The sequence below is a fragment of the Triturus cristatus genome, chromosome 2_1, assembly GCF_964204655.1.
Source record: "Triturus cristatus chromosome 2_1, aTriCri1.1, whole genome shotgun sequence".
NCBI lineage: Eukaryota > Metazoa > Chordata > Amphibia > Caudata > Salamandridae > Triturus > Triturus cristatus.
Genome location: NC_140581.1, coordinates 985544377 through 985569472, shown reverse-complemented (window position 1 = coordinate 985569472; position 25096 = coordinate 985544377). Strand labels below are relative to the sequence as shown.

Here is a 25096-nt window from a genome sequence, read left to right as displayed (position 1 = left end):
CTAAATCCACCACCGGTTTAAAATAAAACCGTTTAAAAGTCGAATCCGAAGACCAGTCCGCAGCTCGCATTAAATCCTCCAAGCGAGCCCCCAGGGAGAACGCTTTCGACGCCATTGCTCCTCTGGCAGAATGAGCACCAAACTGCTTTGTGTCTATCCCCGCCTCTTGCATGACCCACCGCACCCACCTAGCAATGGTGGGTGAGGAGACTGCATTGTGCGGTTTTCTTAATGCAATTAGAAGTTGTCTCTCGCCCGGAGGGCGTAACTCGGAGGTTTTATCCTCATAAGCTTTCAGACAGATTACGACACAAAGTCTGGGCACCTCCACAAAGGCCGGATACGATATTGACCTTGAAGCCGACTTCGTTCGGCGGCCAAATGTAAAAGTCACGCCATCCGGAGAGAACACTCGCGCCGAAATGTCCAGCGCACGCACATCCGAGACCCTGTGACAAGAGACCAGACACAGCAGCATGGCTAGCTTCGCCGAGATCTCCTTCAAGGACAGGTACTGATTCGACTGCCAAGATAAGAACAAATTAAGAACCACATTGACATCCCATAAGACAGAATAACGAGGTTCCGGGGGCAAAGATAAACGAATTCCCCATAAAAGACGACAGACAAAAGGGTGTTCACCCACCGGCACACCCTCTATAAGACAATGGGCCGCTGAGATAGCCGAGCGCATTGTGTTAATGGTTCGATATGCCAGGCCGTCCGTTGCCATTTCGGCCAAGAAATTTAGAATGGGAACAATGCCCGCGACCACGGGATCCAAACCCCGTCGAAGACACCAACGAAACCACTTCGTCCAGGCGGACCGATAGCGTCTGGAGGTGCTTGCAGCCCAGGCTTTTGACAAGAGGTTCTCAGCCGATCCCGAAAGGCCTGGGAGCGACCAGCGTCGCCGGAAAGCCGCCATGCCATCAGGAGGAGAGAACCCTGAGCGATCAGGTGGTGTTGTTCCCCGTTCGGATTCAGAAGAAGATGAGGAAGCAGGGGGAGTGGGATTGGATAATCCCAAGAAAGTTCCAGAAGAACTGGAAACCATACTTGGTATCTCCAAAACGGCGTCACCACAACCATCTCCGCTTTCTGCCGTCGAGCCTGCGCTGTCAACCTCACAATCATGGAGAACGGAGGAAACGCATAACTCTGTTCCTGACTCCACTCCTGCAGGAAAGCATCTGTTGCCTGCGCCAGAGGGTCCGGCCTCCAACTGAAAAACCTCGGAAGCTGATGGTCCAGACGGGACGCAAACAGATCCACCGAGAAAGGGCCCCAAAGGGTGGCTAACCACTGAAAAACCTGAACGTTCAGCTTCCATTGGCTGGAATCCTGCAAATGCCGGGCGTGCCAGTCTGCCACCTGATTGGCCTGACCCGACAGGTACTCTGCCGTTACGGATATGTGATGATACAGACAAAACCCCCAGGCGGTTGATGTAACGAACCTAGGAGATATTGTCCATTCTCAACAGGACACACGAGCAAAGCCTGTCTCTGGTCCAACACTGGATCGCGAACGACCCTGCCAGAAGCTCCAGACAATTGATATGGAGCTCCTGCTCTTCTAATGACCAAGCACCGCCAGTAGAGAAGTCGCCGCAGCGAGCACCCACCCCGACCTGCTGGCGTCGGACTCTATCACCATGTCGGGAGCAGCTCCGAAAATGGCTCTGCCATTCCAGGCATCCATGTGGGCGAGGCACCAGGACATTTCCTCCTTGACCTCCTCTGACAGAGACACCTTCTGGTCGTACGACACGCCCCTCCGAAGATGATGTGCTTTCAGGCGCTGCAGCGCACAATAGTGCAGGGGACCCGGAAAGATTGCCTGGATGGATGAGGAGAGAAGACCCACCACCCGGGCAATCTGACGGAGGGCGGTGTGGGACTTGGAGATAGTCTGTCGTAACAGGTGCCGAATCTTGGCCAACTTCCGTTGGGGAAGGCTCAAAGACGCGTGAACCGAATCTACTACGAACCCCAGGAAGACTATATTTTGAGTCGGGTGTAAGATCGACTTCTCCCCGTTGATGATGAAGCCCAAACTTTGCAAGAGCGACACCGCCTGACGCAGGTGAGAAATTAACCGCTGCGGGCATTGCGCCATGAGAAAAACATCGTCCAGATATATGATCATCCGCACCCCTTGGCTTCGCAGAAACTCCACTACCGGATGGAGCACCTTCGTGAAGCACCAGGGTGCCGAGGACAGCCCGAACGGAAGGACGGTAAACTCGTACACGTGCTGTCTCCACTGAAATTGCAGAAAACGGCGATGAGGAGGGTGGATCGGGACAACCAGATACGCGTCTTTTAAATCCAAGCGGGCCATCCAGTCTCCCTGAAGGAGCACATCCCGAAGTAGGTGGATCCCCTCCATCTTGAAATGGCGATATATCAGCCAGCCATTGAACTCCTTCAGATTGATGACCGGTCTCCGCCCCCCAACCGTCTTCTCCACAAGGAAGATATTGCTCAAGAAGCCCTGGGGATGCAAAGTTGACCGACAGATTACCCCTTTGCGGAGTAGAGCGGAGACTTCCTCGTCTATAAGACTGTCATCGGCCAAGGAGAAACTTATAGGATGCGGAAGGCTTGCCTGGCGGGGTGAATCGTAAAACTCTATGTGGAAACCCCGAATGGTCTGCAGAACCCAAGCATCGCTCGTGATGGCTCCCCAGGCCTCCCTGAGGTGCGCTAGCTGGCCCCCAATACGAACTTGGGAAGGGGAAATTAGACTTACCGCCACCTGCGGGTCTTCCAGCGGTGTTCTTGTAGCCTCCGCGACCCCGGAATTTCTGCCCTCTGGTCGGGTAGAAGTTGGTAAAATTGGCGGAAGTGTTATATTGACCTCGTCCGGAGCCTTGTCCCCTACCAGGGTTCTGCTGTCCGCCACGGCCGGTCGCGCGGCCCCTGCCACGACCGGCCCCGCCGGAAAAACGAGACTGAAGGCCCCCTTAATATTGGACTGGGCCTTGTCCAAACTCGTGAAGGTGGCCACAAACTTGCCCAATTCCTTCACAAAAGGCTCGCCAAAAAGCCCGCCTTCTGCGACCGCTCCTGCCTCGGACGAAGCCAAGTCGCCAAGCTTGGGGTCCAATTTAATCAGGAATGAACGCCGACGTTCGGTCGAGAGGGCACAATTGGCGTTGCCCAGAAAGACCACTGCCCGCTGTGCCCAGTTCGAAAGAACGTCGGGAGAAATGGAGGAACCTGTCGCCTTGGCCTCCTCGGCCATATCTAAAATCTTTGTCAAAGGCCCTATCACGTCGAGGAGCTTATCCTGACAGGAGCGCCAGGAACGGTCTATGCCCTTACGGGGTCCTTCATACACTTGGCCAGGAAGGCGGCCATCTTGGAATCCAATTCCGGTGTATGGGCCACCTTCCCGTCCAACGACGGCCTAGGGCACTCCGCCCTCAGACAACCTCTAGCCTCTTTCTCTAAGGGTTTCCGGAGGCGACTCGCTACAAACTTTGCCACCTTGTCACCGGGTGCCCAGGCCGCTGACCGCGGATGAATGATGTCATCCGGGTTCAGCATGCCCGAGGCATCCTGCGGCAACTCCGCGACAGAGCCGGTAGGGCGCCAGGACCATGAGGACCCTTCCTCTTCGTCCGAATCCGCCGGCGAACCTGCGTCCGTGGAAGGGGAATCCGGAACTGCAGACGCTGCAGGAGTTGGGACCGGGGATGGTGCCGGGGGCGACAGGGGCGCCTTTGCGAGAAACGCACGCTTGAGACGGTCAAACGCGTCCCTGTCTACCCCCCGCGGCACCCCGGAGCCTCCCTCCATGCGACCCCTTTTAGGTACAGGTGGCCCCTCCCCCAGGGAAGGGGTAGAAGTTGGACCCTGGGAGAAGGCCAATTTCGCGCACGCCTCAATAATGCGGTTAGAGAGGCGCTCCTCCACAGGCCCCATCACATCATTCACACATCTATAAATGGACTCATCCACCGCCTCAAAAAACTGGTCGTCCAGGGGCAAGTACTGAACCTGCTCCTCCTCCACAAACTCTGAGTGGCTCATAGCAGATAGGAAGCACCACTTCACAGACACAAACAGCGCCAAGCGCCCACCGCCCAAGTAACCAGTGCGGCAATCACCCTTAGCGTGAAGATAGGGCAAGCCTCCCCTTGGAGTATCAAGGGAGTTTAGTAATAGAGGGCCGGAACCCCTCGGTGGAATGTGTGCAGCCTGACAGACTGCGTAAATTTTCGGGCAGTGTAATACACCGCAATAGAGGCCGCACCTGCCTCACGCGCGCAGCCCCCACTTAGTGACGGGGCCCAACCGCCACCCAGCGCGCCAAAAGCTCCGGAGAGCGAAGTGCGGATGAATTTATGCCCTCAGGCAATCACCGTGGCACTGCCGCTATACAGACCCCCGCCGGGGCGTAAATTATTGATTGCGGGTGAATACGGACCCCCCTCAATGGGCGTTCAGGTGTGGCGGTGCGGGGACAAGGCTCGTCGGACCGCTGGTCTCGCTTCGCGCTCCGTCAGCCAAGGAGACGCGTAGCGGGACCAACGAGACGCGCAAGCTCCCCCTGGCGGCGGTAATTATCTACCGCAGAGATGGAGCGACCGCGAGAGGAGCGAAGGCGCTCCCGCGGTAACGGGGAATCTGAAAGAAATCCCACAGGAAGAAATCCCGACAATGAGCCTGAGTCCCGCTAGGAGACGGCCCCTAAACCACTACCAGAACACTTTAACCCACCAAAACGGCGAGGAAAAGAAAACGACTTATCTGGTGCTGCGGAGCAGCGAAGAAAGAGGAGGGACAACGGATGTGGCAGACCTTCTACTGGAGGCTAACACTGAGGAAGGACTACGTTTGGATGGGACTGTGATTCATGGGAGCTGTAGTCTTACGAACTTTGGTTGTGCTCGTGATTATTCTCTCAAGAGCGTTTTCCTTGTTTTGAGGATAGAAATGTTGATTGTTTTCTATTTTTTGGCTGCTGTGGTGAAAATATGTTATTAAAGCGAAGAAGGAAAGAAGCATAATCGGAGCCTCCGGTCCTGCCATAGAATTTAGATTTCCTAATGCATCCATTGATGTGTATTTTTCATCTTTGGCTAGTTACCTGTCTCTGAGCCCCAGTTCACGCCTTTGATTCTGACAACTGAGTCATCTCTGCCACTGTCAGCCCGGTACAGTGGATAATGTTGTGCATTGCTACGTGCTATGAGAAAAGCCAAGAGATCTCTTACCTCCATTCCTTGGGTCAATTGCTCAAGGGATATGGCAGGTTTGTTGCTCTTGAGAGGAACAGTCTTATCAATTACATTTGCACAGTGGCCATTTAGAGATCAGTCATTTCTTTACCAAACTGAACTGTTTGTACTAACTCAAGAAGAGATACACAAGTGGCTAAGACTTCTCAGCGAAGTTTGTCTGATATGTTTGCATCGTTCTCTTCAATTTTCCCCATTTTCCTGTCCTACACAACGTCATAAATTGGAGAAGGCAGTTTATGTATTTTATTGATTTACATTTGTATTTATAGTTGTTGGACTCGGCCCTCTCTGCAGGGTCATACCCAACGTTTTTGCCTTAACCCTCCTGCTTTCTTAACCCATTTTATTGACTTTTAGGACTGCTAACCAGTACTAAAGGTTGCAGAATTGGTTTACATCCAATTGGCATATTTAATTTACTTGGCAGTCCCTGGTAAAGTGGTACTACATGTACCCAAGCCTGTAAATTAAATGCTACAAGTGGGCCTGCAGCACTTATTGTGCCACCCACTTAACTAGCCATTTAAACATGTCTCAGGACTGCCAGTGCAGCTTGTGTGTGGAATTTTAAACTGCCATTTAGACCTGGCAAAATAAACTTTTTGCCAGACCAAAACCTTCCTTTTACATATAAGTCACCCCTAGAGTAGGCTGTGGGCGGTCCAGTGGGCAGGGTACAGTGTATTTAAAAGGGTGGACATGTACTTTTATGTTTTACTTGTCCTGGTAGTGAAAAACTCTTACATTCGTTTTTCACTACTGCAAGGCCTGCCTTTCCCATAGGATAACATCATAGTTACCTTGTTACATTTAATAAGCTGTAACTTCCAAATGGGACCAGGTAACCAGATCATGTTTGGTGTTTTGGAATTTTAATGGCAAATCCTCTCTCCTGGTGAAGTCGGATTTTAAATTACAAACTTTAAAAATGCCACTTTTAAAAAACTGGTATTTTCCTGCTGTAGCCATTTAATGTCTGCAACCTGTCTCTGGGTCACATGACTGGGTGTAGCTTGCAGTTGAGCTTTGTGTATTCCTCCTAAATAGCCACACACAATAGTGAGCGTAGGTATGCCTGGATGGGCCATCACAGGCAGGATGGAGAGGGTGGGTGGGTGGGTGGGGGTTGGAGCTGGGCACAGCCCTGCATACACTTGAAATGGCTATGTCCTGTCTCCACCCAAAGGGCTGCATACCCCTTGTAGTTAGTCTGGGTAATAAACATGATTATTCCTATTTTATCCCACCTCTAGAAGTGGAGAGTCTAAGCCCAAAAATCCATATAAGTGGATTTCCACACAAGATGACGTAGTACAAGAAGATTGGACCTGCAAGAAGATGCAGACCGTATCTCCTCGCATACCTGAGAATGTAAAAGAAGCAACGAAAGAGTTCTGTAACTGGATCAAATCTCTGGTAAGCTCAGAGTGAACTTCTTTATCAGTTCTCTTAGCTGTACAACGAGTGAACATAGTGAAAAACCAGAAAGGCATTTATTTATTCATACATGCGATGGAAAGAGAGGTGGATAAGACCAGAGCCTCTGAGAGTATGCTGTCTTCCCTCTCCGGAGTCCCAAAGGGCTTGCTGCCATTCCACTGTCATATTCACATCTGTTGGGTCTCACCTATTGATGCAGCTAGTTAGTAGCCAGAGGGAAAACCTGGTCTCTGCTAGCCAATTGCCTCAGCAGGAAATAGCTTTGTGTTTTTTAGCCCTTCTACTATGTGCTCTTTACAGCGTACTATATTTTGCCCATAGTTACTAACCTCACACGCGTAGAAGTGCACTATTTGTAAATACATTCATGAAACCTACTCCTGAAAAGAAGGAAGCTCCTAAGAGAACTTTGCTTCTAACACTGCCACTTTAGATTGAAAACTGTTTGCCTAAACGTTTTTTTCCTGGTTACAACGATTTCTTTAAAAACCTATATGTGAAAAGAAAGGCTCACCTTTGACAATATGGTCAACACCATAACATTCATCTTTTCGGAGCAATTCAATGCAGGAGTGTAGTAGGACTATGAATAGGAGATGGAATGTGCACCTTTTGGGGCATTATACTGACATGCGGTCACAAAGCGTATATGGTGGCATAAGTGTGGCAACTGCTTCTTTTGTAGCTAGGTCTATTATTCCGTGCTGAGCTGTCATTTTATAGATTATTAAAAACATAAACACTGGAGAAAGGTGGTGATGATTGACAGAGATGAAGCCAGTGTGCGTTTCTATTACCAATCATAATTTCCTAGCTACTGTACAAGTGTTTTGTCTATAACAATGTGGGGCCTGTTCACAACCTGTATTTTGTAGTACTTAGAATAGTTCTTCAGTAGTACTATTCATGTAGATTCTACACTCATACATCCTATTCTAGAAAGCTTCACCCCCTGATTTGAGGTGTAAAGACATGTAAGTGTACACCTAAATGTAAATCTACACTCAGAAAAATGAAACGGCAAAAAAGTGTAGACTTACACCTAGGTGTAGTAGTAAACATATACATGAGTAAATATACATGTGTGTATTTACCTTTGTGAATAGGTTCGTGTATATACAGCAGATGAAAATTAGGGATGGCCAACAAGAATATCCACAGGGACTTTTTTCGTACTCAGGGTACCAAAATGTAGTTCACTTCAACAGTGAGATCAAAGTTGTCATCCTTGGATGTAGTGCCCACCTGAAGAAGAAAGCAGTGCAATGCCTAAATTAATCTCAGTTACTGATAATTACGTATGCCACATTCTGATTTATCAGAGATTATCCATATGCACATCATTCTTGTTTCTTCAGTGAAACTGACGTCTTGTTTTTCTCATCAAAGTACCAAAGCGGAATTTATCATCAGGCATTTTGGAATCTTCACAAAGGAGTGCAAACAAATGGATCTCAAAGCTCCAGCGCAGTATTGGTTTTACTTTAGAATATTCAGCTTTGTTGTAAATATCAGCATCATGGCTAATTGTGTCTGCGTATAGTAAAATGTGCATAGGATTGTTAAATGCACAACCTGAAGCCCAGTCTAATGGCTACTTCTCACAAGTTGCTTTCAGGTAACAACATCCCTATAGCCTGTTCCCATTTTGAGTGGTGCAATAGAATCCTATACCCAAGCATTATAAGAAGCCTGAGCAGCGGGCAATGAATAGTCTATATTCCAGTGGGGATGCTTCTTCGATGCGCTGCATGTGTTCTGATTACTACAGTAACACATGTTTGACTTGTAAGTATTAAAAGTATTGAGAGTTGGTTAGTTCAAAGTCTTTGTTAAAGGTTACATATAGCTTTATTCTGTCTTGTCTTCAGATGCCCCCCCCTCCACCCCCCTCCACCCCCCCAGCTTAGATACGCATATACCAGCCCATTTGTGTTTTCCGGCGATATTGCCCAAGTCTCCAAGGATCTTGAAGTCCCAGTTGTAATAGGCAGCACACCGTGCCAAGCTCCCCTCCAGTTCACAGCTTCCCAAGCCTTTGTTTCTGCCCCAGTGAGCTTTGGCCACTTCAGAGGATCAGTTTGTCCGTATATGCCCTAGGGCAGTTCTTCACAAACTTTTAAGAACCAAGATCCAAATTTTCAGAACAACAAACATTCGCGACCCACTTCGCTTTAACAGACATGAGTCAGATGTCATTTTTTGATGTAATAGTAGATATGCTTTCAAAATGCTGTCAATTACCATAGTGGTACAAAAGGGGGTGGTGATGGACGGAGCATCAGAACCAATCAAACACTCACACCCAGTCAACAGATCTGGGTTTGATCCATCACCGTTCTTAAGCCCACTCTGCCACCCCAGTTCAGACATGGCCATATGCAAATCGGTCTGATCCTGTGCCTCATGGGAACAGTCCAGCCCGAACTGCCAAGCCATGCCTTCCCTGGACCGGAAACAAGCTTCCTAGGACCGGTTTCTGGCATTTCAGCCGTCTTCAGCCAGGCTTGCTTGAATCCAGTGGCAAAGTGAGCAAATCAAACACTCACACCCAGTCAACAGATCTGGGTTTGATCCATCACCGTTCTTTAGCCCACTCTGCCACCCCAGTTCAGACATGGCCATATGCAAATCGATCTGACCCTGTGCCTCATGGGAACAGCCCAGCCCGAACTGCCAAGCCATGCCTTCCCTGGACCGGAAACAAGCTTCCTAGGACCGGTTTCTGGCATTTCAGCCATCTTCAGCCAGGCTTGCTTGAATCCAGTGGCAAAGTGAGCAAGGGACTCATGTCTGAGCATACCCTGCCAACTTGTGGCGAACAAAGCGGTACAAAAGGGGGGTGGTGAGGGACGGAGCATCAGAACCAATCAAACACTCATACCCAGTCAACAGATCTGGGTTTGATCCATCACCGTTCTTTAGCCCACTCTGCCACCCCAGTTCAGACATGGCCATATGCAAATCGGTCTGACCCTGTGCCTCATGGGAACAGTCCAGCCCGAACTGCCAACCCATGCCTTCCCTGGACCGGAAACAAGCTTCCTAGGACCGGTTTTTGGCATGTCAGCCGTCTTCAGCCAGGCTTGCTTGAATCCAGTGGCAAAGTGAGCAAGGGACTCACGTCTGAGCATACCCTGCCAACTTGTGGCGAACAAAGCGGTACAAAAGGGGGTGGTGATGGACGGAGCATGAGAACCAATCAAACACTCACACCCAGTCAACAGATCTGGGTTTGATCCATCACCGTTCTTTAGCCCACTCTGCCACCCCAGTTCAGACATGGCCATATGCAAATCGGTCTGACCCTGTGCCTCATGGGAACAGTCCAGCCCGAACTGCCAAGCCATGCCTTCCCTGGACCGGAAACAAGCTTCCTAGGACCGGTTTCTGGCATTTCAGCCGTCTTCAGCCAGGCTTGCTTGAATCCAGGCTTGGCAGTTCGGGCTGGACTGTTCCCATGAGGCACAGTGTCAGTCTGATTTGCATATGGCCATGTCTGAACTGGGGTGGCAGAGTGGGCTAAAGAATGGTGATGGATCAAACCCAGATCTGTTGACTGGGTGTGAGTGTTTGATTGGTTCTGATGCTCCGTTCATCACCACCCCCTTTTGTACCGCTTTGTTCGCCATAAGTTGGCAGGGTATGCTCAGACGTTGAGTCCCTTGCTCACTTTGCCACTGGATTCAAGCAAGCCTGGCTGAAGACGGCTGAAATGCCAGAAACCGGTCCTAGGAAGCTTGTTTCCGGTCCAGGGAAGGCATGGCTTGGCATTTCGGGCTGGACTGTTCCCATGAGGCACAGGATCAGACTGATTTGCATATGGCCATGTATGAACTGGGGTGGCAGAGTGGACTAAAGAACGGTGATGGATCAAACCCAGATCTGTTGACTGGGTGTGAGTGTTTGATTGGTTCTGATGCTCCGTCCATCACCACCCCCTTTTGTACTGCTTTGTTCGCCATAAGTTGGCAGGGTATGCTCAGACGTTGAGTCCCTTGCTCACTTTGCCACTGGATTCAAGCAAGCCTGGCTGAAGACGGCTGAAATGCCAGAAACTGGTCCTAGGAAGCTTGTTTCCGGTCCAGGGAAGGCATGGCTTGGCAGTTCGGGCTGGACTGTTCCCATGAGGCACAGTGTCAGACTGATTTGCATATGGCCATGTCTGAATTGGGGTGGCAGACTGGGCTAAAGAACGGTGATGGATTAAACCCAGATCTGTTGACTGGGTGTGAGTGTTTGATTGGTTCTGATGCTCCGTCCATCACCACCCCCTTTTGTACCACTTTGTTCGCCATAAGTTGGCAGGGTATGCTCAGACGTTGAGTCCCTTGCTCACTTCGCCACTGGATTCAAGCAAGCCTGGCTGAAATGCCAGAAACCGGTCCTAGGAAGCTTGTTTCCGGTCCCGGGAAGGCATGGCTTGGCAGTTCGGGCTGGACTGTTCCCATGAGGCACAGGGTCAGACTGATTTGCATATGGCCATGTCTGAACTGGGGTGGCAGAGTGGGCTAAAGAACGGTGATGGATCAAACCCAGATCTGTTGACTGGCAGTGAGTGTTTGATTGGTTCTGATGCTCCGTCCATCACCACCCCCTATTGTATCGCTTTGTTCGCCATAAGTTGGCAGGGTATGCTCAGACGTTGAGTCCCTTGCTCACTTTGCCACTGGATTCAAGCAAGCCTGGCTGAAGACGGCTGAAATGCCAGAAACCGGTCCTAGGAAGCTTGTTTCCGGTCCAGGGAAGGCATGGCTTGGCAGTTCGGGCTGGACTGTTCCCATGAGGCACAGGGTCAGACTGATTTGCATCTGGCCATGTCTGAACTGGGGTGGCAGAGTGGGCTAAAGAACGGTGATGGATCAAACCCAGATCTGTTGACTGGGTGTGAGTGTTTGATTGGTTCTGATGCTCCGTCCATCACCACCCCCTTTTGTACCGCTTTGTTCGCCATTAGTTGGCAGGGTATGCTCAGACGTTGAGTCCCTTGCTCACTTTGCCACTGGATTCAAGCAAGCCTGGCTGAAGACGGCTGAAATGCCAGAAACCGGTCCTAGGAAGCTTGTTTCCGGTCCAGGGAAGGCATGGCTTGGCAGTTCGGGCTGGACTATGCCCATGAGGCACAGGGTCCGACTGATTTGCATATGGCCATGTATGAACTGGGGTGGCAGAGTGGACTAAAGAACGGTGATGGATCAAACCCAGATCTGTTGACTGGGTGTGAGTGTTTGATTGGGTCTGATGCTCCGTCCATCACCACCCCCTTTTGTACTGCTTTGTTCGCCATAAGTTGGCAGGGTATGCTCAGACGTTGAGTCCCTTGCTCACTTTGCCACTGGATTCAAGCAAGCCTGGCTGAAGACGGCTGAAATGCCAGAAACTGGTCCTAGGAAGCTTGTTTCCGGTCCAGGGAAGGCATGGCTTGGCAGTTCGGGCTGGACTGTTCCCATGAGGCACAGGGTCAGACTGATTTGCATATGGCCATGTCTGAATTGGGGTGGCAGACTGGGCTAAAGAAAGGTGATGGATTAAACCCAGATCTGTTGACTGGGTGTGAGTGTTTGGTTGGTTCTGATGCTCCGTCCATCACCACCCCCTTTTGTACCACTTTGTTCGCCATAAGTTGGCAGGGTATGCTCAGACGTTGAGTCCCTTGCTCACTTCGCCACTGGATTCAAGCAAGCCTGGCTGAAATGCCAGAAACCGGTCCTAGGAAGCTTGTTTCCGGTCCCGGGAAGGCATGGCTTGGCAGTTCGGGCTGGACTGTTCCCATGAGGCACAGGGTCAGACTGATTTGCATATGGCCATGTCTGAACTGGGGTGGCAGAGTGGGCTAAAGAACGGTGATGGATCAAACCCAGATCTGTTGACTGGCAGTGAGTGTTTGATTGGTTCTGATGCTCCGTCCATCACCACCCCCTATTGTATCGCTTTGTTCGCCATAAGTTGGCAGGGTATGCTCAGACGTTGAGTCCCTTGCTCACTTTGCCACTGGATTCAAGCAAGCCTGGCTGAAGACGGCTGAAATGCCAGAAACCGGTCCTAGGAAGCTTGTTTCCGGTCCAGGGAAGGCATGGCTTGGCAGTTCGGGCTGGACTGTTCCCATGAGGCACAGGGTCAGACTGATGTGCATCTGGCCATGTCTGAACTGGGGTGGCAGAGTGGGCTAAAGAACGGTGATGGATCAAACCCAGATCTGTTGACTGGGTGTGAGTGTTTGATTGGTTCTGATGCTCCGTCCATCACCACCCCCTTTTGTACCGCTTTGTTCGCCAGAAGTTGGCAGGGTATGCTCAGACGTTGAGTCCCTTGCTCACTTTGCCACTGGATTCAAGCAAGCCTGGCTGAAGACGGCTGAAATGCCAGAAACTGGTCCTAGGAAGCTTGTTTCCGGTCCAGGGAAGGCATGGCTTGGCAGTTCGGGCTGGACTGTTCCCATGAGGCACAGGGTCAGACTGATTTGCATATGGCCATGTCTGAATTGGGGTGGCAGACTGGGCTAAAGAAAGGTGATGGATTAAACCCAGATCTGTTGACTGGGTGTGAGTGTTTGGTTGGTTCTGATGCTCCGTCCATCACCACCCCCTTTTGTACCACTTTGTTCGCCATAAGTTGGCAGGGTATGCTCAGACGTTGAGTCCCTTGCTCACTTCGCCACTGGATTCAAGCAAGCCTGGCTGAAATGCCAGAAACCGGTCCTAGGAAGCTTGTTTCCGGTCCCGGGAAGGCATGGCTTGGCAGTTCGGGCTGGACTGTTCCCATGAGGCACAGGGTCAGACTGATTTGCATATGGCCATGTCTGAACTGGGGTGGCAGAGTGGGCTAAAGAACGGTGATGGATCAAACCCAGATCTGTTGACTGGCAGTGAGTGTTTGATTGGTTCTGATGCTCCGTCCATCACCACCCCCTATTGTATCGCTTTGTTCGCCATAAGTTGGCAGGGTATGCTCAGACGTTGAGTCCCTTGCTCACTTTGCCACTGGATTCAAGCAAGCCTGGCTGAAGACGGCTGAAATGCCAGAAACCGGTCCTAGGAAGCTTGTTTCCGGTCCAGGGAAGGCATGGCTTGGCAGTTCGGGCTGGACTGTTCCCATGAGGCACAGGGTCAGACTGATTTGCATCTGGCCATGTCTGAACTGGGGTGGCAGAGTGGGCTAAAGAACGGTGATGGATCAAACCCAGATCTGTTGACTGGGTGTGAGTGTTTGATTGGTTCTGATGCTCCGTCCATCACCACCCCCTTTTGTACCGCTTTGTTCGCCAGAAGTTGGCAGGGTATGCTCAGACGTTGAGTCCCTTGCTCACTTTGCCACTGGATTCAAGCAAGCCTGGCTGAAGACGGCTGAAATGCCAGAAACCGGTCCTAGGAAGCTTGTTTCCGGTCCAGGGAAGGCATGGCTTAGCAGTTCGGGCTGGACTGTTCCGATGAGGCACAGGGTCAGAGTGATTTGCATATGGCCATGTCTGAAATGGGGTGGCAGAGTGGGCTAAAGAACGGTGATGGATCAAACCCAGATCTGTTGACTGGGTGTGAGTGTTTGATTGGTTCTGATGCTCCGTCCATCACCACCCCCTTTTGTACCGCTTTGTTCGCCATAAGTTGGCAGGGTATGCTCAGACGTTGAGTCCCTTGCTCACTTTGCCACTGGATTCAAGCAAGCCTGGCTGAAGACGGCTGAAATGCCAGAAACCGGTCCTAGGAAGCTTGTTTCCGGTCCAGGGAAGGCATGGCTTGGCAGTTCGGGCTGGACTTTGCCCATGAGGCACATGGTCCGACTGATTTGCATATGGCCATGTCTGAACTGGGGTGGCAGAGTGGGCTAAAGAACGGTGATGGATCAAACCCATATCTGTTGACTGGGTGTGAGTGTTTGATTGGTTCTGATGCTCCGTCCATCACCACCCCATTTTGTACCGCTTTGTTCGCCATAAGTTGGCAGGGTATGCTCAGACGTTGAGTCCCTTGCTCACTTTGCCACTGGATTCAAGCAAGCCTGGCTGAAGACGGCTGAAATGCCAGAAACCGGTCCTAGGAAGCTTGTTTCCGGTCCAGGGAAGGCATGGCTTGGCTATTCGGGCTGGACTGTTCCCATGAGGCACAGGGTCAGACTGATTTGCATATGGCCATGTCTGAACTGGGGTGGCAGAGTGGGCTGAAGAACGGTGATGGATCAAACCCAGATCTGTTGACTGGGTGTGAGTGTTTGATTGGTTCTGATGCTCCGTCCATCACCACCCCCTTTTGTACCGCTTTGTTCGCCATAAATTGGCAGGGTATGCTCAGACGTTGAGTCCCTTGCTCACTTTGCCACTGGATTCAAGCAAGCCTGGCTGAAGACGGCTGAAATGCCATAAACCGGTCCTAGGAAGCTTGTTTCCGGTCCAGGGAAGGCATACCTTGGCAGTTCGGGCTGGACTGTTCCGATGAGGCACAGGGTCAGACTGATTTGCATATGGCCATGTCTGAACTGGGGTGGCAGAGTGGGCTAAAGAACGGTGATGGATCAAACCCAGATCTGTTGACTGGGTGTGAGTGTTTGATTGGTTCTCATGCTCCGTCCATCACCACCCCCTTTTGTACCGCTTTGTTCGCCATTAGTTGGCAGGGTATGCTCAGACGTTGAGTCCCTTGCTCACTTTGCCACTGGATTCAAGCAAGCCTGGCTGAAGACGGCTGAAATGCCATAAACCGGTCCTAGGAAGCTTGTTTCCGGTCCAGGGAAGGCATGGCTTGGCAGTTCGGGCTGGACTGTTCCGATGAGGCACAGGGTCAGACTGATTTGCATATGGCCATGTCTGAACTGGGGTGGCAGAGTGGGCTAAAGAACGGTGATGGATCAAACCCAGATCTGTTGACTAGGTGTGAGTGTTTGATTGGTTCTGATGCTCCGGCCATCACCACCCCCTTTTGTACCGCTTTGTTCGCCATTAGTTGGCAGGGTATGCTCAGACGTTGAGTCCCTTGCTCACTTTGCCACTGGATTCAAGCAAGCCTGGCTGAAGATGGCTGAAATGCCAGAAACCGGTCCTAGGAAGCTTGTTTCTGGTCCAGGGAAGGCATGGCTTGGCAGTTCGGGCTGGACTGTTCCCATGAGGCACAGGGTCAGACTGATTTGCATATGGCCATGTCTGAACTGGGGTGGCAGAGTGGGCTAAAGAACGGTGATGGATCAAACCCAGATCTGTTGACTGGGTGTGAGTGTTTGATTGGTTCTGATGCTCCGTCCATCACCACCCCCTTTTGTACCGCTTTGTTCGCCATAAATTGGCAGGGTATGCTCAGACGTTGAGTCCCTTGCTCACTTTGCCACTGGATTCAAGCAAGCCTGGCTGAAGACGGCTGAAATGCCAGAAACCGGTCCTAGGAAGCTTGTTTCCGGTCCAGGGAAGGCATGGCTTGGCAGTTCGGGCTGGACTGTTCCCATGAGGCACAGGGTCAGACTGATTTGCATATGGCCATGTATGAACTGGGGTGGCAGAGTGGGCTAGAGAACGGTGATGGATCAAACCCAGATCTGTTGACTGGGTGTGAGTGTTTGATTGGTTCTGATGCTCCGTCCATCACCACCCCCTTTTGTACTGCTTTGTTCGCCATAAGTTGGCAGGGTATGCTCAGACGTTGAGTCCCTTGCTCACTTTGCCACTGGATTCAAGCAAGCCTGGCTGAAGACGGCTGAAATGCCAGAAACTGGTCCTAGGAAGCTTGTTTCCGGTCCAGGGAAGGCATGGCTTGGCAGTTCGGGCCGGACTGTTCCCATGAGGCATAGGGTCAGACTGATTTGCATTTGGCCATGTCTGAACTGGGGTGGCAGACTGGGCTAAAGAACGGTGATGGATCAAACCCAGATCTGTTGACTGGGTGTGAGTGTTTGATTGGTTCTGATGCTATGTCCATCACCACCCCCTTTTGTACCACTTTGTTCGCCATAAGTTGGCAGGGTATGCTCAGACGTTGAGTCCCTGGCTCACTTTGCCACTGGATTCAAGCAAGACTGGCTGAAGACGGCTGAAATGCCAGAAGCCAGTCCTAGGAAGCTTGTTTCCGGTCCAGGGAAGGCATGGCTTGGCAGTTCGGGCTGGACTGTTCCCATGAGGCACAGGGTCAGACTGATTTGCATATGGCCATGTCTGAACTGGGGTGGCAGAGTGGGCTAAAGAACGGTGATGGATCAAACCCAGATCTGTTGACTGGGTGTGAGTGTTTGATTGGTTCTGATGCTCCGTCCATCACCACCCCCTTTTGTACCGCTTTGTTCGCCAGAAGTTGGCAGGGTATGCTCAGACGTTGAGTCCCTTGCTCACTTTGCCACTGGATTCAAGCAAGCCTGGCTGAAGACGGCTGAAATGCCAGAAACCGGTCCTAGGAAGCTTGTTTCCGGTCCAGGGAAGGCATGGCTTGGCAGTTCGGGCTGGACTGTTCCGATGAGGCACAGGGTCAGACTGATTTGCATATGGCCATGTCTGAACTGGGGTGGCAGAGTGGGCTAAAGAACGGTGATGGATCAAACCCAGATCTGTTGACTGGGTGTGAGTGTTTGATTGGTTCTGATGCTCCGTCCATCACCACCCCCTTTTGTACCGCTTTGTTCGCCATAAGTTGGCAGGGTATGCTCAGACGTTGAGTCCCTTGCTCACTTTGCCACTGGATTCAAGCAAGCCTGGCTGAAGACGGCTGAAATGCCAGAAACCGGTCCTAGGAAGCTTGTTTCCAGTCCAGGGAAGGCATGGCTTGGCAGTTCGGGCTGGACTATGCCCATGAGGCACAGGGTCAGACTGATTTGCATATGGCCATGTCTGAACTGGGGTGGCAGAGTGGGCTAAAGAACGGTGATGGATCAAACCCATATCTGTTGACTGGGTGTGAGTGTTTGATTGGTTCTGATGCTCCGTCCATCACCACCCCATTTTGTACCGCTTTGTTCGCCATAAATTGGCAGGGTATGCTCAGACGTTGAGCCCCTTGCTCACTTTGCCACTGGATTCAAGCAAGCCTGGCTGAAGACGGCTGAAATGCCAGAAACCGGTCCTAGGAAGCTTGTTTCCGGTCAAGGGAAGGCATACCTTGGCAGTTCGGGCTGGACTGTTCCGATGAGGCACAGGGTCAGACTGATTTGCATATGGCCATGTCTGAACTGGGGTGGCAGAGTGGGCTAAAGAACGGTGATGGATCAAACCCAGATCTGTTGACTGGGTGTGAGTGTTTGATTGGTTCTGATGCTCCGGCCATCACCACCCCCTTTTGTACCGCTTTGTTCGCCATTAGTTGGCAGGGTATGCTCAGACGTTGAGTCCCTTGCTCACTTTGCCACTGGATTCAAGCAAGCCTGGCTGAAGACGGCTGAAATGCCATAAACCGGTCCTAGGAAGCTTGTTTCCGGTCCAGTGAAGGCATGGCTTGGCAGTTCGGGCTGGACTGTTCCGATGAGGCACCGGGTCAGACTGATTTGCATATGGCCATGTCTGAACTGGGGTGGCAGAGTGGGCTAAAGAACGGTGATGGATCAAACCCAGATCTGTTGACTGGGTGTGAGTGTTTGATTGGTTCTGATGCTCCGTCCATCACCACCCCCTTTTGTACCGCTTTGTTCGCCATTAGTTGGCAGGGTATGCTCAGACGTTGAGTCCCTTGCTCACTTTGCCACTGGATTCAAGCAAGCCTGGCTGAAGACGGCTGAAATGCCATAAACCGGTCCTAGGAAGCTTGTTTCCGGTCCAGTGAAGGCATGGCTTGGCAGTTCGGGCTGGACTGTTCCCATGAGGCACCGGGTCAGACTGATTTGCATATGGCCATGTCTGAACTGGGGTGGCAGAGTGGGCTAAAGAACGGTGATGGATCAAACCCAGATCTGTTGACTGGGTGTGAGTGTTTGATTGGTTCTGATGCTCCGGCCATCACCACCCCCTTTTGTACCGCTTTGTTCGCCATTAGTTGGCAGGGTATGCTCAGACGTTGAGTCCCTTGCTCACTTTGCCACTGGATTCAAGCAAGCCTGGCTGAAGACGGCTGAAATGCCACTAACCGGTCCTAGGAAGCTTGTTTCCGGTCCAGGGAAGGCATGGCTTGGCAGTTCGGGCTGGACTGTTCCCATGAGGCACAGGGTCAGACTGATTTGCATATGGCCATGTCTGAACTGGGGTGGCAGAGTGGGCTAAAGAACGGTGATGGATCAAACCCAGATCTGTTGACTGGGTGTGAGTGTTTGATTGGTTCTGATGCTCCGTCCATCACCACCCCCTTTTGTACCGCTTTGTTCGCCATAAATTGGCAGGGTATGCTAAGACGTGAGTCCCTTGCTCACTTTGCCACTGGATTCAAGCAAGCCTGGCTGAAGACGGCTGAAATGCCATAAACCGGTCCTAGGAAGCTTGTTTCCGGTCCAGGGAAGGCATGGCTTGGCAGTTCGGGCTGGACTGTTCCGATGAGGCACAGGGTCAGACTGATTTGCATATGGCCATGTCTGAATTGGGGTGGCAGAGTGGGCTAAAGAACGGTGATGGATCAAACCCAGATCTGTTGACTGGGTGTAAGTGTTTGATTGGTTCTCATGCTCCGTCCATCACCACCCCCTTTTGTACCGCTTTGTTCGCCATTAGTTGGCAGGGTATGCTCAGACGTTGAGTCCCTTGCTCACTTTGCCACTGGATTCAAGCAAGCCTGGCTGAAGACGGCTGAAATGCCATAAACCGGTCCTAGGAAGCTTGGTTCCGGTCCAGGGAAGGCATGGCTTGGCAGTTCGGGCTGGACTGTTCCGATGAGGCACAGGGTCAGACTGATTTGCATATGGCTATGTCTGAACTGGGGTGGCAGAGTGGGCTAAAGAACGGTGATGGATCAAACCCAGATCTGTTGACTGGGTGTGAGTGTTTGATTGGTTCTGATGCTCCGGCCATCACCACCCCCTTTTGTACCGCTTTGTTCGCCATTAGTTGGCAGGGTATGCTCAGACGTTGAGTCCCTTGCTCACTTTGCCACTGGATTCAAGCAAGCCTGGCTGAAGACGGCTGAAATGCCATAAACCGGTCCTAGGAAGCTTGTTTCCGGTCCAGGGAAGGCATGGCTTGGCAGTTCGGGCTGGACTGTTCCCATGAGGCACAGGGTCAGACTGATTTGCATATGGCCATGTCTGAACTGGGGTGGCAGAGTAGGCTAAAGAACGGTGATGGATCAAACCCAGATCTGTTGACTGGGTGTGAGTGTTTGATTGGTTCTGATGCTCCGTCCATCACCACCCCCTTTTGTACCACTTTGTTCGCCATAAGTTGGCAGGGTATGCTCAGACGTTGAGTCCCTTGCTCACTTTGCCACTGGATTCAAGCAAGCCTGGCTGAAGACGGCTGAAATGCCAGAAACCGGTCCTAGGAAGCTTGTTTCCGGTCCAGGGAAGGCATGGCTTGGCAGTTCGGGCTGGACTGTTCCCATGAGGCACAGGGTCAGACTGATTTGCATATGGCCATGTCTGAACTGGGGTGGCAGAGTGGGCTGAAGAACGGTGATGGATCAAACCCAGATCTGTTGACTGGGTGTGAGTGTTTGATTGGTTCTGATGCTCCGTCCATCACCACCCCCTTTTGTACCGCTTTGTTCACCATAAATTGGCAGGGTATGCTCAGACGTTGAGTCCCTTGCTCACTTTGCCACTGGATTCAAGCAAGCCTGGCTGAAGACGGCTGAAATGCCATAAACCGGTCCTAGGAAGCTTGTTTCCGGTCCAGGGAAGGCATACCTTGGCAGTTCGGGCTGGACTGTTCCGATGAGGCACAGGGTCAGACTGATTTGCATATGGCCATGTCTGAACTGGGGTGGCAGAGTGGGCTAAAGAACGGTGATGGATCAAACCCAGATCTGTTGACTGGGTGTGAGTGTTTGATTGGTTCTCATGCTCCGTCCATCACCACCCCCTTTTGTACCGCTTTGTTCGCCATTAGTTGGCAGGGTATGCTCAGACGTTGAGTCCCTTGCTCACTTTGCCACTGGATTCAAGCAAGCCTGGCTGAAGACGGCTGAAATGCCATAAACCGGTCCTAGGAAGCTTGTTTCCGGTCCAGGGAAGGCATGGCTTGGCAGTTCGGGCTGGACTGTTCCGATGAGGCACAGGGTCAGACTGATTTGCATATGGCCATGTCTGAACTGGGGTGGCAGAGTGGGCTAAAGAACGGTGATGGATCAAACCCAGATCTGTTGACTAGGTGTGAGTGTTTGATTGGTTCTGATGCTCCGGCCATCACCACCCCCTTTTGTACCGCTTTGTTCGCCATTAGTTGGCAGGGTATGCTCAGACGTTGAGTCCCTTGCTCACTTTGCCACTGGATTCAAGCAAGCCTGGCTGAAGATGGCTGAAATGCCAGAAACCGGTCCTAGGAAGCTTGTTTCCGGTCCAGGGAAGGCATGGCTTGGCATTTCGGGCTGGACTGTTCCCATGAGGCACAGGATCAGACTGATTTGCATATGGCCATGTATGAACTGGGGTGGCAGAGTGGACTAAAGAACGGTGATGGATCAAACCCAGATCTGTTGACTGGGTGTGAGTGTTTGATTGGTTCTGATGCTCCGTCCATCACCACCCCCTTTTGTACTGCTTTGTTCGCCATAAGTTGGCAGGGTATGCTCAGACGTTGAGTCCCTTGCTCACTTCGCCACTGGATTCAAGCAAGCCTGGCTGAAATGCCAGAAACTGGTCCTAGGAAGCTTGTTTCCGGTCCCGGGAAGGCATGGCTTCGCAGTTCGGGCTGGACTGTTCCCATGAGGCACAGGGTCAGACTGATTTGCATATGGCCATGTCTGAACTGGGGTGGCAGAGTGGGCTAAAGAACGGTGATGGATCAAACCCAGATCTGTTGACTGGCAGTGAGTGTTTGATTGGTTCTGATGCTCCGTCCATCACCACCCCCTTTTGTACCGCTTTGTTCGCCAGAAGTTGGCAGGGTATGCTCAGACGTTGAGTCCCTTGCTCACTTTGCCACTGGATTCAAGCAAGCCTGGCTGAAGACGGCTGAAATGCCAGAAACCGGTCCTAGGAAGCTTGTTTCCGGTCCAGGGAAGGCATGGCTTGGCAGTTCGGGCTGGACTGTTCCCGTGAGGCACAGGGTCAGACTGATTTGCATCTGGCCATGTCTGAACTGGGGTGGCAGAGTGGGCTAAAGAACGGTGATGGATCAAACCCAGATCTGTTGACTGGGTGTGAGTGTTTGATTGGTTCTGAAGCTCCGTCCATCACCACCCCCTTTTGTACCGCTTTGTTCGCCAGAAGTTGGCAGGGTATGCTCAGACGTTGAGTCCCTTGCTCACTTTGCCACTGGATTCAAGCAAGCCTGGCTGAAGACGGCTGAAATGCCAGAAACCGGTCCTAGGAAGCTTGTTTCCGGTCCAGGGAAGGCATGGCTTGGCAGTTCGGGCTGGACTGTTCCGATGAGGCACAGGGTCAGAGTGATTTGCATATGGCCATGTCTGAAATGGGGTGGCAGAGTGGGCTAAAGAACGGTGATGGATCAAACCCAGATCTGTTGACTGGGTGTGAGTGTTTGATTGGTTCTGATGCTCCGTCCATCACCACCCCCTTTTGTACCGCTTTGTTCGCCATAAGTTGGCAGGGTATGCTCAGACGTTGAGTCCCTTGCTCACTTTGCCACTGGATTCAAGCAAGCCTGGCTGAAGACGGCTGAAATGCCAGAAACCGGTCCTAGGAAGCTTGTTTCCGGTCCAGGGAAGGCATGGCTTGGCAGTTCGGGCTGGACTGTTCCCATGAGGCACAGGGTCAGACTGATTTGCATATGGCCATGTCTGAACTGGGGTGGCAGAGTGGGCTGAAGAACGGTGATGGATCAAACCCAGATCTGTTGACTGGGTGTGAGTGTTTGATTGGTTCTGATGCTCCGTCCATCACCACCCCCTTTTGTACCGCTTTGTTCGCCATAAATTGGCAGGGTATGCTCAGACGTTGAGTCCCTTGCTCACTTTGCCACTGGATTCAAGCAAGCCTGGCTGAAGACGGCTGAAATGCCATAAACCGGTCCTAGGAAGCTTGTTTCCGGTCCAGGGAAGGCATACCTTGGCAGTTCGGGCTGGACTGTTCCGATGAGGCACAGGGTCAGACTGATTTTCATATGGCCATGTCTGAACTGGGGTGGCAGAGTGGGCTAAAGAACGGTGATGGATCAAACCCAGATCTGTTGACTGGGTGTGAGTGTTTGATTGGTTCTCATGCTCCGTCCATCACCACCCCCTTTTGTACCGCTTTGTTCGCCATTAGTTGGCAGGGTATGCTCAGACGTTGAGTCCCTTGCTCACTTTGCCACTGGATTCAAGCAAGCCTGGCTGAAGACGGCTGAAATGCCATAAACCGGTCCTAGGAAGCTTGTTTCCGGTCCAGGGAAGGCATGGCTTGGCAGTTCGGGCTGGACTGTTCCGATGAGGCACAGGGTCAGACTGATTTGCATATGGCCATGTCTGAACTGGGGTGGCAGAGTGGGCTAAAGAACGGTGATGGATCAAACCCAGATCTGTTGACTAGGTGTGAGTGTTTGATTGGTTCTGATGCTCCGGCCATCACCACCCCCTTTTGTACCGCTTTGTTCGCCATTAGTTGGCAGGGTATGCTCAGACGTTGAGTCCCTTGCTCACTTTGCCACTGGATTCAAGCAAGCCTGGCTGAAGATGGCTGAAATGCCAGAAACCGGTCCTAGGAAGCTTGTTTCCGGTCCAGGGAAGGCATGGCTTGGCAGTTCGGGCTGGACTGTTCCCATGAGGCACAGGGTCAGACTGATTTGCATATGGCCATGTCTGAACTGGGGTGGCAGAGTGGGCTAAAGAACGGTGATGGATCAAACCCAGATCTGTTGACTGGGTGTGAGTGTTTGATTGGTTCTGATGCTCCGTCCATCACCACCCCCTTTTGTACCGCTTTGTTCGCCATAAATTGGCAGGGTATGCTCAGACGTTGAGTCCCTTGCTCACTTTGCCACTGGATTCAAGCAAGCCTGGCTGAAGACGGCTGAAATGCCAGAAACCGGTCCTAGGAAGCTTGTTTCCGGTCCAGGGAAGGCATGGCTTGGCAGTTCGGGCTGGACTGTTCCCATGAGGCACAGGGTCAGACTGATTTGCATATGGCCATGTATGAACTGGGGTGGCAGAGTGGGCTAAAGAACGGTGATGGATCAAACCCAGATCTGTTGACTGGGTGTGAGTGTTTGATTGGTTCTGATGCTCCGTCCATCACCACCCCCTTTTGTACTGCTTTGTTCGCCATAAGTTGGCAGGGTATGCTCAGACGTTGAGTCCCTTGCTCACTTTGCCACTGGATTCAAGCAAGCCTGGCTGAAGACGGCTGAAATGCCAGAAACTGGTCCTAGGAAGCTTGTTTCCGGTCCAGGGAAGGCATGGCTTGGCAGTTCGGGCCGGACTGTTCCCATGAGGCATAGGGTCAGACTGATTTGCATTTGGCCATGTCTGAACTGGGGTGGCAGACTGGGCTAAAGAACGGTGATGGATCAAACCCAGATCTGTTGACTGGGTGTGAGTGTTTGATTGGTTCTGATGCTCCGTCCATCACCACCCCCTTTTGTACCACTTTGTTCGCCATAAGTTGGCAGGGTATGCTCAGACGTTGAGTCCCTTGCTCACTTTGCCACTGGATTCAAGCAAGACTGGCTGAAGACGGCTGAAATGCCAGAAGCCAGTCCTAGGAAGCTTGTTTCCGGTCCAGGGAAGGCATGGCTTGGCAGTTCGGGCTGGACTGTTCCCATGAGGCACAGGGTCAGACTGATTTGCATATGGCCATGTCTGAACTGGGGTGGCAGAGTGGGCTAAAGAACGGTGATGGATCAAACCCAGATCTGTTGACTGGGTGTGAGTGTTTGATTGGTTCTGATGCTCCGTCCATCACCACCCCCTTTTGTACCGCTTTGTTCGCCAGAAGTTGGCAGGGTATGCTCAGACGTTGAGTCCCTTGCTCACTTTGCCACTGGATTCAAGCAAGCCTGGCTGAAGACGGCTGAAATGCCAGAAACCGGTCCTAGGAAGCTTGTTTCCGGTCCAGGGAAGGCATGGCTTGGCAGTTCGGGCTGGACTGTTCCGATGAGGCACAGGGTCAGACTGATTTGCATATGGCCATGTCTGAACTGGGGTGGCAGAGTGGGCTAAAGAACGGTGATGGATCAAACCCAGATCTGTTGACTGGGTGTGAGTGTTTGATTGGTTCTGATGCTCCGTCCATCACCACCCCCTTTTGTACCACTTTGTTCGCCATAAGTTGGCAGGGTATGCTCAGACGTTGAGTCCCTTGCTCACTTCGCCACTGGATTCAAGCAAGCCTGGCTGAAATGCCAGAAACCGGTCCTAGGAAGCTTGTTTCCGGTCCCGGGAAGGCATGGCTTGGCAGTTCGGGCTGGACTGTTCCCATGAG

The 25096-nt window shown here is 51.8% G+C and overlaps 1 protein-coding gene across 1 annotated transcript in view; it reads left to right on the top strand.

Annotated features, from left to right (window-relative positions):
- LOC146866168 (protein FAM47E-like) overlaps nucleotides 1-25096 on the top strand; it is a 194884-nt gene that overhangs the window by 27351 nt on the left and 142437 nt on the right. Inside the window, exon 4 of the mRNA XM_085634284.1 lies at nucleotides 6511-6673. Coding sequence (XP_085490410.1) covers nucleotides 6511-6673 — 163 coding nt within the window. The remainder of the gene's footprint in view (nucleotides 1-6510; nucleotides 6674-25096) is intronic.